Raw genomic sequence first — 16879 nt, 5'->3', positions numbered from 1 at the left:
TTGGCTTTGAATTTCTTTGTTAACTTTTTTGTTGAGGCAAATTTCTTAAAAGTATCAAAGATATTCACTCTAAACTCAGGAATACATTTACTTGTGCACTATCATATTTGAAATGCATTTCTGAGTGGCATCTATCCTGAAAGCCGTTTTTTTTCTTTATTTATTTCTCGTTTTTACTTGGAATATTTGCCCCTTTTCTAAAAAAAAAAATCGTTAAAGGCATTCACATGAAATTTGAAATATTTTTTGACTATTTAGAGCAGGTATTTTTGTCTGCTAAGCATGTTTGTAGGATTACACCCACCTCACTAAATCAATTTTACGACGGTGATCGAGTGTTTTAAATATACAAACTGACACGTATTTTTTTTTACTTATCACTATGCCCCCTCCACCCTTTGACCACACAACACTTCTTGATATAATAATAATAATAATAATAAATACCACATTTATATAGCGCCCTTTTCATTAAAATGTTCAAAGGCGCTTTACATCAATCATATATGTCTAAAACAATATAAATGAACAGGATTATGAACATTAAAAAATATTTTTGCATTAACTAATTAAAAGTATAAATTATGGGAATTATTTTTACATATTAATACAATATAACTTAAAGATCCTTAAAAAAAACTCACTTTACAATATTATTGTCATACATTAAAATTGTCTTCAATATATAAATGTGTAAGAAATAATGTGCCTTTTAAGCATAAACTCATAAATAAATATTAAAAGCTACTTTTAAAATGCATATTGATGATTTCATTGTTTTGTTGTCATATCTTTACAACAGAAAATATATGAACGATTGATAAAAGAATGAAATACAGCGACATCAGACTAAAAGAATATTGAACCTAAGCGAACCTGGATAGCATGAGTAACTGCTACAGCCAAGGTCCAGTACCGAGGAAGTCAGATACCTCCCCACAGTGCATGCAGACCCCAGGATGACAGATCAGCACATACTAGGAGGAAGGCCAGCCCCACACCTTAACACGCAACTAAATATCTTGAATTTCTGACCCCTCTGCCATTCAGAAGCCATATATTATATAACACATGTAAATAATTATGACTAAATCATGTGTTAGTTTTTTTTTTTTTTTTTTTTTTTTTTTGATTAAAAAAAGAAATATTCTGTGCTTAAAAATGCTAGCATGGATTTATAATAATAGATAAATCTTGCTAAATCATCCGTATACGAAACAATAGAAATACTAATGATTTAAATTGTTTGTTTAAAAAAAAAAAAAACAAAAAAAAACAACTTTAATAAAACTAATATTCAAATAACAGATACTTCGTAATTCACTGTTTATAAAATTCATTCATAACAGTCACTGATTATTTTCCATACAAGCTAAATTGAAGTAGTCGTGTTTAAGATGTTTTTTGAAACTTTTCTACTGTGTTTACAGTTTTTTAGATGACTTGGTAGTGAATTCCATAGCTTAGAGCTGATGCCTTGAATATTATTTATTCTTTCTCACTCTATATATTTCAGTTTATTTTGTTGTCATCTAACGTACAGGTGCATTGAAGAGAGGATCGGGAAGGGAATTTAAACTTGAATCATTTTCCTGGCATATTATTGATGGATGATGGTTCAGTGTATCGTATTATGTTAATTGTTTATTATAAGATCTTGATTCACTCTATATTCGATTGGGCAGCAATGAAGATCTTTCCATCACTGGTGTAATAATGATCTTTGCGCTAGAATGGTACGTTTTAATCACACGGGCTGAAGATTGACAAGTTGAAGTTTTTATGCTTGTTCGAGGTATATCCATATAGAAGAGCATTGCAATAATCCAGTCTTGATGTCACGAGAGAGTTAACGAGTGTTTTTGTAGCTTCTTCGTTGATATATTTTCGAATACGCCTATCTTACTTATTTTGGGCATACGAAATTTCTGCACACGGAGCTAACATGATGTTCCATATTAACCCTTTGAATCAAGGAATGCACCCAAATTCCTTCACATCTTGATGACTGTTTGATTTCAGCTTGTCCACATTGACAGTTATATTTTTCACTGGAGTCTGTATTGCTACTTGAACGAAAAGACTATAGTTTCTGTTTTGTCTGAATTCAGTTTGAGAACTGTTGCCTGTTCATCAGATAGTTAATTTCTTTTAAGCAGTTTTGAAGACAGAATCAAGTACAAGTCAGTTTTGGTGTTGTTCAACGGTTTTGAAAGAAATGTATATTTGAGAATTCGCAGCATAGAAGTGACATTGCAGAGCCCATGTTTTCGAACAAATTTCGCCGACAGGTTTTGTGGAAAAGTCAGTAAAATTTTGGTCCTAAGAGCCCTGAGGGACACTTATGTCATATGACAGGGTCAATAGTTCTCCATCAATACAAACAGTCTGATAGCACCACTAGATAAGATCTACACCAAGCGAGCTACTTTTCCCAGTAACCAAAGTCACAATTCGAGTCGATAAGAAGGTGTTGTGGTCAAATCGGTCAAAGGCAGCAGTAAATCGAGCATTACTAATATTGTAACTTCGCTTTGGTCAAGAGATTGGGAGAATGTCATTTTGCACGTTGATAAGTGCAGTTTCTGTGGAAATGAAATTTCCTGTATCAGATTGATTTGGTTCATGTTAGATTGTTAGTGTTGAGAAAACATAATCAACGACAGTCAGCCGCAGATTCTAGAAGTTTTGAGTCCAATGTTTCATTAGCCACTGGTCTATAAAGTTTTTCATTTTAATTTTTGATCAAATTGTCTTCTTTAATAGTGGTCTGAATCTATCGAAGCTTAATTGCGTGGGAGGGTACGTCGGCGGTGGTAAAATGATAAAGTTGAACATGTTGCGTTAGATATGGTGATACTTCAAGTTGCATTCTTTTAGGAGCCAAGTCGGTATCGGATCTGAAAAGAATGACAAGATTTTTACTTGTATATTTTGTACTGATTGTATTAGCTCTGTCTAGCTCAGAGTCCGTACAAACAATTTTACATGCAAACACAATTTCAAGCTTGAGCTTTTTCAACAGCAACATTTCTCCAACAGTAATCGCCGAGTCACCTTTGTTTTCCGAGGGAGCATAATCGAACAGCATTACATATTTATACCCGCTCAACAGGGACTTGAAAATATTCATGTGAATTCTCTGAGCTTCGTCAATTACATCTGACCTTTTTGTAAGCAATGGAGAAAGTTTATAAGTTTCTTCTGGATTGTTTGTAAGATCTTTTGAGAAGAAGTCGTTGATGCTGAATGTTGCTGGCTTTGACAGAGATAACTTATCCCGCAAAGATCTATAGCTATTATTATTTTCATCAGCATATTTTATGGTATATTTCGGTAGCGGTAGCCCCAGCTTCGTCTTAGGTATCTCGAAGAGTTGATACCCTGTCAGACTAAACAAAAGGATTGTAGCTAATGTAACGAACTGTCCTCTATAGCTCATCACAGCTGAAACATAAAAATGTAGTTTTATTCTAAATGGTACTATTTATATACTAGAACATGAACTTTAATATTTGTCCGAGACTTCATCAAATAAACTGATACATCAAATAAACACCAACGACCGCAGAATCATAGAAATTGATGTAAGATTATGTTACTTTGACTTCATCATAATTGAATTATAAGACGAAACCTTCGTTCTAGACATTATCAACATAAATACATTTAGCTCCAAGCTAAACTTTATAAAATGTTTCGATATCTAACAGGTTTTGCAACTTTTATTAGGGTGGGTGATCACGTGACATTTGTCTACGGTAAAATTGGGTCACCGCTGATCGCCGCGACAATGATCTTAAAGTATTTGCTAATTTTCTTTGTATCTTTCAATATTTGAATAATATTTACATAACTTTTCTTTGCATCTGTTTTATTTTTCCCATTAAGATTGCAGAAAATTTTCTGTGCGGCAATATTAATGAGAATTTTATTTTTATCAATTAGGCATAACTTTTCCGTGCATATGATTTCATTATAACAATGCAATCTAATTAATTTAACATGAATATTTGTGTAACTTCACAGATGATAAAGTTTGATGCTTGACAACGTACGCCTTATTATTTCAAGTCTTATAAAATTTTATTTTACACATGAAAAAATATGAACCATTCATTAAAAGTAAAGACTCTTTAAAAGTGGGAGGAAAATTAATAACAAAAACGTTAAAAAGTGTAAGCAATATCATAAAAGTATTACAAAATCTTCAACTCACTTTTCAATACTTTACGTGACTCTTTGCCGATTGGGTTGTTATCCAACTCTCGTAGTTTAGAAAATGCATAAATTGCAAGACCTTTTACACAAATGAAGAGTCCAATTATATTTACGATTGACGATGTTTTGGAACCTGTCATGTACAACAAACCAAGAACAGCTAGCCTTTTCAAAATGTTTCCAAATGCATGGCCAACAACGGAAAAATGGTAGAGTACAACTACTGTAGATATGTAGCTATAAATAGCATGAAATAAAGAAGATCCTACGAGAAGAAAGTATAATTTTGCGGTTCCTGAGGGTGCTGTCCCGATGTTGACAAGAACAATTGCTCCTAAGGCACAAGCAATGAAAATTGCTAATCCAATACGGATTTTGTTTATTTTGAAATTAGAATTCGATATATGATTCTTTTTCATGTAAACATTCCTCAGCGATAAACATATATTAGATATAAACGCCAGAACAGTTCCATGGGAAACATTTATCTTCCATGTATCATTTTCTTGTGCAAATAATATTGCACCAACAACAACAGCTGGAATACTGGTCCATTGTAGATATGATAATTTGATTTTAAGAATTAATTTTTGTAATAGAACACTGGTTATAGGTTCCATGAGTTTAACAGCAAATGTAGATGCTGCATATGTAACAGCCATGCTCCAGTTTGTTGCTAAAGTCGCGCATGCGTGAGCAGTAAAAATGACAAGCTTATGAACCATAATTCCTTTATTTGTATCACCCGTAAATGATGCTACTTGCATGTAGAGGAATACTTGTAGTACAGTTAAAACAATCACGTTGAATTCACTTCCATGAATAAACGATGTCGATTCTTTGAGAAATAGTTTCGCACAGTAATGGCATGCGAAAGATGTTAACGTCCAACTAATGAAAACGAACAGCATCATTTGGCTTAACTCCTCAAGCTATGAAAAGAAAAATGAAAAATTCAAGATTAGAATAAAATTCATAGTTAAAGTCAGCTTAACTTGAAGTAACTATTTTGATTCATATTTGTTTTAAGACAATATTATTTCAATGTGATAAACGCATTGTACATATTGTATGCCATTTTTTTTCATCATTTCAAAACAGTCCTAAAACCACCGTGGTGTTCGGCATTTCTTTAAAGTACTTATGTTTCGTTTTATTTCAGGCTAACTAGTGAGATAATGGGTTTTATCAGTATGATAAAATTCATATCACCCACAGTATAGCTCTGCCGGACTACTTTTGGCGTAAGTTTTATTTTTATGACTCCGTCAATTTGTAAATTTACATATAGGTTTATATCTGTGTTCTAAATGGCATAAATTTCATTTCGAATGTCATTATTTCTCTTAAATTGTTAAAAGTTACTCAGCCATAATGAATAAAACTCGAGCTACAACAGTCGTAAATTGCTCATATTATACGTACTAGGCTGAAATGTGATATTGTTTTTGTTAATATGCGTAATATCACACATTCTGTGTGTGATATAAAGCATATTAACTCAAAGCAAACAAATAACCTCCATATTTTTTTGCAACGCGCACGAATCTTTTGTCTTTCTAGAACATAAACTTTCGAAGTAAAATTCCCCTGATCATTACATAATCGTAGCTTGATATGTTCACTAGGATGAGTAGACCTGATTGTTGAATTAAAAAAACGCAACAGAAGAAAATGTGGTATTAAGAACACGCAACAGGAGAAAAAGGTGAGTCAAATAATTTAGAAATACGTTACTTTTTGGATTCTTTAATAGTGCCCCAACATTAAAAAGCTTTTGTGAAATAGAAATAAAAGTATTTATACGAGTGAGAATCGAACAGTATTACATGACAATACAAAGTCGCTAAATGAATATCTTAGTAAGAGAGGTTTCTCACACTGCGTGAATAAAGAGCATCGTGATTGAAACTAGGGGTGGCACGTTTATCCTTTTAAACGGGTACTGTCGGCTAAAACCTTGATAGGAAACTCAATAGCCGGTAACAGAGGTTAGTGTATAAAAAAGTGCCGATTTCGAAAAAAATCTAAACATTACCTATGCTTTTTAATAAGACGATATGACATTCTATTTGTATTTCAATTTTTTTATCCTTTTGCATACTAGCTGATCGTCTACGGTACTGTCCTTACGGAATTTAGTTATTTTATAATCGAACTTCTCTTGTTATCATTGTAGAGTACAACAAAATACAAACAAGAGCTAATTTTGGAAATCTAAGAATTTTACTACTACCGATGCTTATCTTTTAACATGATTATTAGGTTAAAAATTATACCTAGAAATAATAACGATTTGTTATTTCGGTATTTCTAATACTGTGAGGTGTTTAAGCATTAACATGGTTCGAAAGATTCTATAATGTTAATTTATGCTTTTGATTGTTTTCACAAAAGAGCAGAAATAACTTGTTTTAAATTGATAGGCAACGCGTGAATATTTAAAAAAAAATGCATGCTGTCACGGCGATTTGTTTAAAAAAAAAAACGTTAAATAAGAACACTATAATTTTCATGTCATGCCAAAATCGAATCTTTTTTTTTCTAGTCAAGCGTGAAAAGCATGGTTTACATTGGTTTTAATCGTTACAAGTTTTTCGTACTTTATAAAAATTGAGGCCATTTGATTTAAGGACACATATTTTGTTAACGGGACCGCATTTTGCTATGGAGCAGAATTTGGGTATTTATTCATTTGACTACTTCTTGTTTTCTTTTGCTTAAGTTTAAATCATATTCCTACAAATTTGATTCATCTGTGAGTAAATCAAAGTTCTTTACTTAAAATTTATTTATTATTTTTTACTATGTTTATAGTTAGTTGTAATATTCTAAAGCCAATGCCAGTACTTCATCTTAATTCGTTTAATTTAATATACAACACAATAAATTACTGTTTGCTTTAAACATGTGCTATTTCTACTTATTTAAAAGAAAGTGTGTTTACTCGAACTTGTTTCTTACACATGTATTTGTGCAACTCTTATTCCCATTCGATTCACACTGAAAATAAATTTATATGTAGAGGCTATAAGAATTGTTGTTATAGAGATTTATCCATATTTTAACTTTATGAAAATATTAACATTAAACAACCTTAAACGAAATAAGACTGACTCATTTCAATAAGAAGAACAGCAGAGCCGATGAAAACTAGAAACCACGTGATTTATATTTGCTTTTTGTGTCCTAGCTGGGTACCAGACCTAAAATTCTAGCGCAAAATCTTAGTGACGGGAGATAACTCATGTATTTTGGTATTTTCCGTGAGCACAAGGTGTGAGGATACAATGATACGCGGCGATTTAATCTAAGTTTATAGGTAGCACACCACAGTAATGTAAGCCACAGCTTCGAATGGCCAGGGAGGATTTCTTGAATATAGTGAATATTCTGGATTTAACCTTTAACCCCATTTTGTGAAAAATGGCCGTTTTCATTGAAAAGCCTTCTGTTACAATGCTATGAAACTATGAAAAATGCTTCAATATTGATGAAACTGGCACAAATGTGGACTGGACCATAGCCTCGGTAACAGCATGCTCAATCTTTAATATTCTGTTACCATTGCAACGGGAGGGACGTCTCAAATTTTGCATTGTTGTTTTTCCATCAAAACTGTTTTCAAAGTGCTGCAACTTCTCAATGAATTAAGATAGAGTATAAGGCTTTTCATCGTCGGTTACTAGTTACCCTGAGATCGACCAGAGGCTATTTTTAGCCTGTTACATGTCCAAAATTTTCTTGGCGATGAGGGGGACTACCGCACCCTTCAAAGCCCCGAAACAGAAGGGGGCACATCCCTTTGTCACTTTAAATAACGAAGTTTTGGACGGACACGATATTGCTGCAAGGTCATGCTTTGACCTTGACCTTCAAGGTAGCCCTCCAAATGTTGCTCGCGACACGTCGTCTCAATATGGTGATCATTTCTGTAAAGTAGTTTTAAAATACGACTTCAAATAAAGTAATGGGCCGGACAAGATTTTGCTGCAAGGTCATGCTGTGACCTTGACCTTCAGGGATGAACAAAATGTTGTGCGCGACACTTTGTCTCAATATGGTAATCATTTCTGTGAAATAGTTTTAAAATCCGATTTCAAATAGTGAAGTTATGGACCGGACACGGTTTTGCTGCAAGGTCATGCTGTGACCTTGGCCTTCAAGGTAGCGACCCAAATGTTGCGCGCGACACGTCGTCTCAATATGGTGATCATTTCTGTGAAATAGTTTTAAAACCCGACTTCAAAAAACAAAGTTATGGGCCGGACACGAATTCAGGACGTACGTACGTACGTACGGACAGACTGATAGACTGACGGACGGACGAACGGACAACCCGACGTCTATGCTCCCCCGAAATTTTTCGGGGAGCATAAAAATCTACAAGGTTGAGCATCAGTTTCTTTGTGATATTTTGTATGTATAGGGAGTTGCTTAAGCAGAGACGGTGTTCCTTTAGCCTGTATAATTGCAGGTATGTTTTGCTAGAGTGACGAAATGTGCTGTTTTCGGTCTCAGGCGACTGTAGATTTTGGGCTTCAACGGAATGAATGGCATATATTTTGATTGCCTTCCTATTACAGATGGGATGATTTCTTTGTAGATTTTTGCAATCTTATGTCATATATGTTCTCAACAAAATGTGTTTTCTTTTTCCATGTTGTGTAGTTTGGTATCAGAATTATTAGACGTATTGCTTGTGGACTGCTACCCTGGATTTCGTGGATTTTTTGAAGAGAATATTTTGAACGGTTACACCGTCAGAAATTACGGAATTGTACGGAAATATTGGTTCCCGGCCTGATGTATAAATTTAAATTTCAAATGTAATTTCGTATTCGTGTTATTGCAGTTCGTATTTGTCTATGTGCATTCGTATAGTTATGTAACCCACTTTGTATTCTTAAAAAAAGACGTTCAAGATCATCAGTTAAAACTTAATTATTCAAATTGAAAAGGAAGAAGTATGCAACATATTATGTAATCACGTTGTTTAAACAAGAAGTAGATAATTTGATTCTTACATTCTGCAGTATCAAAATACAAATAATAAACTGTCAATTAAAATGAAGCAATTAAACTTGTTTAAATCAATTTAAATTTATATGATTATAGATAAGAATTTAATGAATACGAATATAAATTAGATAAATAGAAATTAAAAGATAAACAGCGAATAAATACCCAAATTCTGCTCCATATTTTGCGGCGCATTTTTCGATCCTGTATCAGTCTTACATATTGCTTGTCCGATCTTTAAATATTTTTTCATAATATCCGAGTGGGTGGTCTTTAAAAATAAAAATCAATATAATATGTTAGTTTAAAAATATATCAAATTTATGATAAATTTTATTATACCGTCAGATTTGGTCAAATCTTTAAGTAGCAGATCGTGTTAAATTGGTATTGTTCAGGTATTCTAAGAGACCGTACTCTCGGATAATGCAAAACGATATTAAGATATTTGAGGCCGTCAATATAAGCTGCAATCTGCGGTCCCGTTCCCGAGTTCCTATGATATTGTGATACATGAAGTATAAAGTTTTGAACATTTTTTAAAAAGATTGCAAACAGCCTATTCTCTCTTAACAAGGTGTAACAACCTGTTACGTTCGTGACATAAAGTCATAAAAATATCTTTTTCTTATTTTCCTTATTTATTTTATTTTTAGATGTAAGCAATCTTCTAGCGAAAAGTTATTTTTCTATTACAGATACAAGAAAATACATATCATTCAAAACATTTTTTCTGTATTATAATATATAATATTTCTGTATTTTATTTTCTACAAAATTGTGATATAAACTAGAAATGTGTCCATTGGCCACGGGTGCCCCCACCGCACCACTATTCTGTCAATCTTATGACTCTAAGTCAAATATTTTTTGAAAACTAAAAATCTTTTACTAAGTGGCAAGAACTTTACAAATACTGAATAAATCCACAAGCAAACCCCAAGGTGCATATCTTCACAGTAATGTGAATCATTATTCCTGTAATTAAGTGATGATGATCATTATTCCTGTAAAGTTGGTTGATTCTAACATAATGAAACGTTTTTTACTAAGTCAAGAGAAAAAACTCTACAAATAATGGATAAATCCACAAGCGAAACCCCAGGTGCAAAACTAAATATCCTGAGCAAGCTTCCCGGAAGTTTTAATGACTCTATGTCAAATCCTTTTTGAGTAACATGCGACACAAGTTGAAAATTGCAAAAATTTCTAAGTCAAAGGCAATAACTCTAAAAATACTAAATAAACCCAGAAGAAAATACCCAGGTGCACAACTTCACATGCTGATAAACATTTCTGTAAGGTTTCATGACTCTATGTCAAATCATTTTTGAGTTACATGCGACACAAGTTGAAAATTGCAAAATTTTACTAAGTCAAGGGGTATTACTCTAAAATACTTACTAAATCCAGACGAAAATTCCCAGGTGCACAACTTCTCATGCTGATCAACATTTTTGTAAAGTTTCATGACTCTAGATCAAATACTTTTTGAGTAACATGCGACACAAGTTGAAAATTGCAAAATTTTACTTAGTCAAGGGCAATAACTTTAAAAATACTAAAAATATCCAGACGAAAATACCCAGGTGCACAACTACACATGCAGATCAACATTCCTGTAAAGTCTCATGAGTTGAGTTACGTGCGACACAAAAGAGAACGGACGGAAGGACGGACGGACGGACAAGGGTTAATCTAACTGCCCGCCACTAAAGTGGGGGCACAAAAAAATTGATAGCATGTGACCGTGTAGCAAAGCAAAGGGAGGCCAATGCGTAGGAGATAGATACCATGTATAGCACTAATTGGTTTAAATAAGTATGAAAAAAATGTATTCAACTTTTTTTGCAACTCAGTATATATTCATAAAACTGAACATATCTTAAAGGCACACTGTACCTCAGAAACAAATAACATTTAATGCTTTCAAAAAGGCAAAGTTGATTTTTAAATGTTAAATAATGTTTTAGAGCATGTAAGATGCTTGTAAACTGAAAATGAAGAGACAAATGTATAGTAATTTGTCATTTAAGTAGTAAAATGTAAATAATGTAGTGTATGGACTTCCATACAAAGTATGAAATCACTACAACTGTACTAATTTTCAAAAAGCTAGAGATGAAAAAGATGCATGGTTTAGGCAATTGGATAATGAGTACATTTTTTGAAACTACAAAAACACTGAAGATAAAATCTTTAGAGAAAGAAGAATAAAACCTTTTCTGAGGCATAATGGGCCTTTAACATAAAGTCCTTTTAGATATGCACTGATCTTATTTTGCATTTTTTTATTTTTAGAGGACTTTTTTGTTTAAGATTTCTTATGACGACAATATTCTCGAATAATATTTTGAACATATTTCATATTTTTGGTATGTCATAAGTGCAAACGTGTTTTACGATTCTTTCATGATTAAATGACATAATCTTAGACTCCTATCTTGATAAATATAATTGCTTCATTCAATAGCTTAAAGGCACATTATTCTTTAGAAATGAAATAATTTTTACTTCTTTAGAAAGGGCAAACATGATTTATAACGTTTAAATAATGGTTAACAGCATGATGTATGCTTGTAACATGAAATAGAAGCGATAAATGTAAAATAATTTATCATAAATATAGCAAAACATCAATAAAGTAGTATTTTGACTTCCATAAGAATTATCAAATCACTACAACTGTACGTAACAGATGAAAAAGATGTTAAATGACCAGTGCGTAACATTTTTTTATTTGAGGGCCTCATTGAAGATTGATATGTTTGTTTCAAGTGAGTTCTCTCGTTTAATAACGTCTTTATTATTATCATTTTTGTTATTATTTTTATCATAATAATAATAATAATAATAATAATAATACTAATAATTATTATTATTATTATTATTATTATTATTATAATTATTATTTTTATTATACTCTAAAAGTACACCGAAATAAAAAGCTGCTGAAAAAAAGCATTTCTGAGGAATAATGGGTCTTTAATAATAACAACAACAATGGCGGATGACGTTTGAAATTTGAAAATCTGAGGTGAAAAATACTTAAATATGTGGTAAATTAGAGACATTTGAAACATTTTGAATTGTAATTACATATATTAAACACATGTGCCATCACGTATGTCAACAAAACAGAACAGAAAGCGGCAAAAGGTCCAAAAAGGTTCGAGTTCAAGTGATACCGAGGATCCAATAATCAAAATGGCGACCAGCGCAGATGTACACAATAAAAAAGGTTCAAAAAAAGGTAAAAATCAGCCTACCTCGGTCCAAAGCAGTGTTTCTTCCTGAGTTAAAACTTTATCCAGTGATCAGAAACCTAGTATGAATCCTAATGCACCAGCATTTATATATCAGCAGTGTGCATACGAACCCGTTTGGTACGATCAAGACCCCTTCCAGTAATCCTAGATTGATGATGTGTTGAAAAAAAGTGACACACGAGGAAAACTTAAAAAAATACAGGGTGAGTTAAAAGTTTTGTCAGACTGTAACAAAAATTTGCAAAAACAAAATAAACAGCTACAGGAGGATGTTACCGATGTTCGCTTTCGCTCTATGAGAGACAATTTGGTAATGCTAGGTACATTGTATCTCAGAGTACCCACGCCTGCTACAAGATTCTATCAGAGGTGCCCCAGCCCTTCCCCTACACATGTCACCAGAAGCCTCAGGTGACAACAGCATGGAGAAATCCCATCCTTCAACCGATGATCCAGCCAAATTCCCTATAAGTACAGGGACAGCCGTGGTCGCAGGCGCCCCGGGTCATAGCCCAGACTCTTATGCGACAGCGGCTGCCACTGAAAGTTGTGCCGAGAAAGTGTTTGTTTTTTGTGAGAGAATTCTTAAAATCCCCAGTGCTAGATCACGCATTAATATTAACCGTGCACACCGTTCACCTACCAATCCAATCCCGGGAAAAACAAGGCCGATTATTGCAAGCTTTGACTATGACTCGAAAGCTTTAGTGTTTCAGTGTTTGATCAACTTCCAAAAGATGTTCAAGCCCACAGGAAGGAACTCGTCCCGAAGACGGTGCAAGCTCGAAAGGACGGACAAACAGCTTACCTTGTGCGTGACAAATTATATATAAACAATGTACTCTATTTCCCTGATCCAGACTCTTCCTCTGCTTAGGACGGGAGAGAAGAGTGTGAACTGACAGTTTTAGCTTGGAATGTCGAAGGGTTAAAGAATTGTTTGAATGATAATGAATTTATTGATTTTGTAACTAATTTTGACTTAATATTTTGTAATGAAACCTGGCAATGTAAAACTGATGTGTATGAAATTCAAGGCTACACAACTATTAGTGTACCTAGACCTGAGAGTGTAGCGGTAAATAGAAGAAGTTTTAGAGGTCACGGTGGTGTTTGCCTATTTATTAAAGATAATATATATCAAGGAATTACTATATTAGAATAGGATGATAGTGGTTTAATTTTGACTAAATTATCAAAGCATTTCTTTCATATTGAATATGACATTTGTATTTGTTTTGCGTACATACCACCTAATGATTCTGTTTATTTTAAATTGCACGACATTGGTTTTTTTGAGATGCTAGAAAGCTATATAAGAAAATATAATGATATGTATAAAGTATGTGTAATTAGCGATTTAAATGCTAGGACAGGGGATCGTAAAGATTTTATTGAACCTGTTGATTTATTTGACAAATATGTATATACTATAGATACTAATACTGAAGAGTGTCACTCTACTTTACCAGATAGGAAAAGTGAGGACCATGTTTGTAATACCTCTGGTTTAAAGTTGCTTGATATTTGCCGTTGCTCCGATTTGAAAATTATAAACGGTCGAAAAGGTGATGATTCTTATGTTGGCAGGTTTACTTTCCTGTCGTCACTTGGTAGAAGTGTAATTGATTACATATAGCATCTTATCATCTATTTCCTATTATATCTGACTTTGTTGTACACGATAGTTTTTCATTTTCTTCACACGTACCAATACAGGTCAATTTTAAAGCTGACTTTTGTGCTAAATCTGAGAATGTTAAATTTGATGTAAAAAAACTTGTATGGGATATTAATAGAGTTGATGTATTTAATAAATTGTTGTTAAACAGTAGTGATTATTTGAATGAAATTATATCTCAAATTACGTCGTCAAATGTATCTATAACTGATTGTGTCAATATTTTTGCAAACGAACTGTATAATGTGGCGCATAAAGTATTTGGTGAAAATAAAACTGTGTACTCACTATCATATAATAGAAAGCATGATAATCCGTGGTTCACGGGCGAATGACGAGAAATAAAGTTTATCGAGCTACGAGGACACATGAAAATTATCTTGTGGTTATTAACAAACGTAGATTTTATAGAAATATTACACGTAAAGCCATATATGCACGACAACAAAGATCTGAATTACATAGTGTTTAAAAAAATAATCCTAAAAAATTTTGGGATTTAGAGTAAAAATAATTGTAACCTAACAGCCAATGACTTTTATGAGCATTTAAAGTCTCTTTTTTTCTGATAGTGATGTTTTTACGAATACAAATGTTGATAATACTGTTAATGATGACACTTTGAATACTCGTGTCGTAGAGCAGTTAGATTGTGACTTTAGTATTTATGAAGTTACTAAAGCTATAAGTACTTTGAAACGCCAGAAAAGTGCAGGGGAAGATATGTTAATCCCTGAAATATTTTTAGATTCAAAACATATTTTAGCACCATTATTGTGTAAATTGTTTAATTATATGTATTCTCATTGTATCTACCCAGAATCATGGACGAAGGGTATTATTGTACCCGTTCCAAAAAAGGGCAATTTTAACAGTGTTGACAACTTTAGAGGTATAATGCTTACTAGTATTTTTTCAAAGATATTTTCACAATTGCTAGACACTAGAGCACGCGCTTTTATTGAGAATAATAGTATTTTAAGTGATTGTCAATATGGGTTTAGACAAAAACGCAGTACTGTGGATTGTATATATGTTTTACAAACTTTGTTAAAAAAGAAATTATGTTGTGCATTCATTGATTTTAAAAAGGCATTTGACCTAGTTTATAGAAATGGAATTAGGTTTAAATTGTTACAATATCAAAGGTCGTCTAAATTTATTAATATGTTGAAAACTATGTACATGTCTGTGAAAACTTGTGTGAGATAAAACGGGAATTTGTCTGAATATTTTGACAGTTATATGGGTGTTAAACAAGGAGAGACGTTATCTCCCCTTTTGTTTATACTGTTTATAATTGATATGGAAGAAAATATTAAAAATATAAATGCCGATCTAGTAACTTTACATGAAATTCAAATTTTTACGCTTCTTTTTGCAGATGACACTGTATTGTTTTCCTACTCTTTAACAGGATTACAGACATTGCTTAATAAGTTACATGTATATTGTCTAAAATGGAACATTACTAAAAATATGTCGAAAACTGTAGCTATGGTATGTGAACTTGGTAACAGACGTGAAAATATTGATGTTTAGTATGATAATGTTAAACTTAATGTTGTCAATAAATTTTGTTATCTAAGTGTAATGTTATCAAGTAATGGAAAGTTTTATAATGCTCAAAAAACTTTATCTGGGCAAGCACTACGTGCCCTATTTACTCTTAACTCATTATTTGATGTTGTATCTTTAGCTGTCTCAGAAAAGTTGAAATTGTTTGATGCAATGATTTTGCCAATTTTAAACTATGCATGGGGATCTTTATGGGGATTCCATAAAGCCCCTGATATTGAAAAAGTGTACATAAGATTTCTTAAACAGATATTGCATGTTAGACAGCAAAACTCTAACATTACTGTATATGCTGAACTTGGTAAAGTACCATTAGATATAATTAGGAAAGAACGTATTCTTAAATATTGGTGTAAAATTGTGAATTCTCCAAATACAATGGTGCACAAAAGTTTTATAGATAGTAAGCATAACAATGTTAAGGATTATTGGGCATTATTTGTTAAATCATTACTAGAAAACTTAGGTTTTGCATATTTATGGAATTGTATTACCATTTCTCAATATCAATTGAATGCTGTGATCGAAAGATTGTATAGTCAATATTATCAAGATTTATACTCAATGATTGATACTATGCCAAAACTGAGTACCTATAAAATTATAAAAGATTGCATTGGATTTGAAAAATATTTGACGTGTGTCAATACTGATGTTTATCGTATTACATTGACTAGATTAAGATGTTCATCCCATAGACTTGCAATTGAAGAAGGTCGTTTCAGAAATGTTGTAAGAGAAGATAGAAAATGTATATATTGTAAAATGAATGCTATTGAAAATGAATATCATTTTGTTCTTGTGTGCCCGCATTATCGAGATATAAGAAATGCATGTCTCCCTAAATATTATTGCCATTGGCCAACGACTCAGAAATTTAAAACTTTGTTAACTACACAACAGTCGAATGATTTAAATACGTTAGCAAAATTTATATATTTAGCAAATATAAAACGCACTGCGTTTACTGATTTGATTTATATTAGTTCAAATGTAATACTGTATTACTTTTTTTGCATGTAAAACACATAATTTTGTTTGTGTGGCCTAATAACATGTACCGATCTTGTATTATACATGTTTATAATTACACGACCCAGTATTCGGA

The 16879-nt window shown here is 32.5% G+C and overlaps 1 protein-coding gene across 1 annotated transcript; it reads right to left on the bottom strand.

The window, feature by feature from the left end:
- Positions 1 to 2776: 2776 nt before the first annotated feature.
- On the bottom strand, positions 2777 to 12823 carry LOC132716893 (uncharacterized). Its single transcript, XM_060700227.1, has 4 exons — positions 12513 to 12823; positions 9409 to 9514; positions 4220 to 5153; positions 2777 to 3447 (listed from the first exon to the last, which is right to left on the bottom strand). Exons 2-4 carry the CDS (start codon positions 9436 to 9438, stop codon positions 2777 to 2779), a joined length of 1635 nt encoding a protein of 544 aa, XP_060556210.1. The 5' UTR covers positions 9439 to 9514; positions 12513 to 12823.
- Positions 12824 to 16879: the final 4056 nt, after the last annotated feature.

This window comes from Ruditapes philippinarum, unplaced genomic scaffold, assembly GCF_026571515.1.
Source record: "Ruditapes philippinarum isolate M1 unplaced genomic scaffold, ASM2657151v2 ctg5108_1_1_1_1, whole genome shotgun sequence".
NCBI classification, from domain to species: Eukaryota; Metazoa; Mollusca; class Bivalvia; order Venerida; family Veneridae; genus Ruditapes; species Ruditapes philippinarum.
This window is presented reverse-complemented; position numbering and strand designations above follow the sequence as displayed.

Bases quoted from the DNA above. Each gene is read 5' to 3' on its own strand.
- LOC132716893 (XM_060700227.1), bottom strand. From the start codon at position 9,438: ATGCGCCGCAAAATATGGAGCAGAATTTGG. The intron at 5,154-9,408 runs GTATTTATTCGC...TTCTTTTCATAG, and splicing joins AAATATGGAGCAGAATTTGG to CTTGAGGAGTTAAGCCAAAT. The intron at 3,448-4,219 runs GTGAGTTGAAGA...TTTATGTTTCAG, and splicing joins GTCACGTAAAGTATTGAAAA to CTGTGATGAGCTATAGAGGA.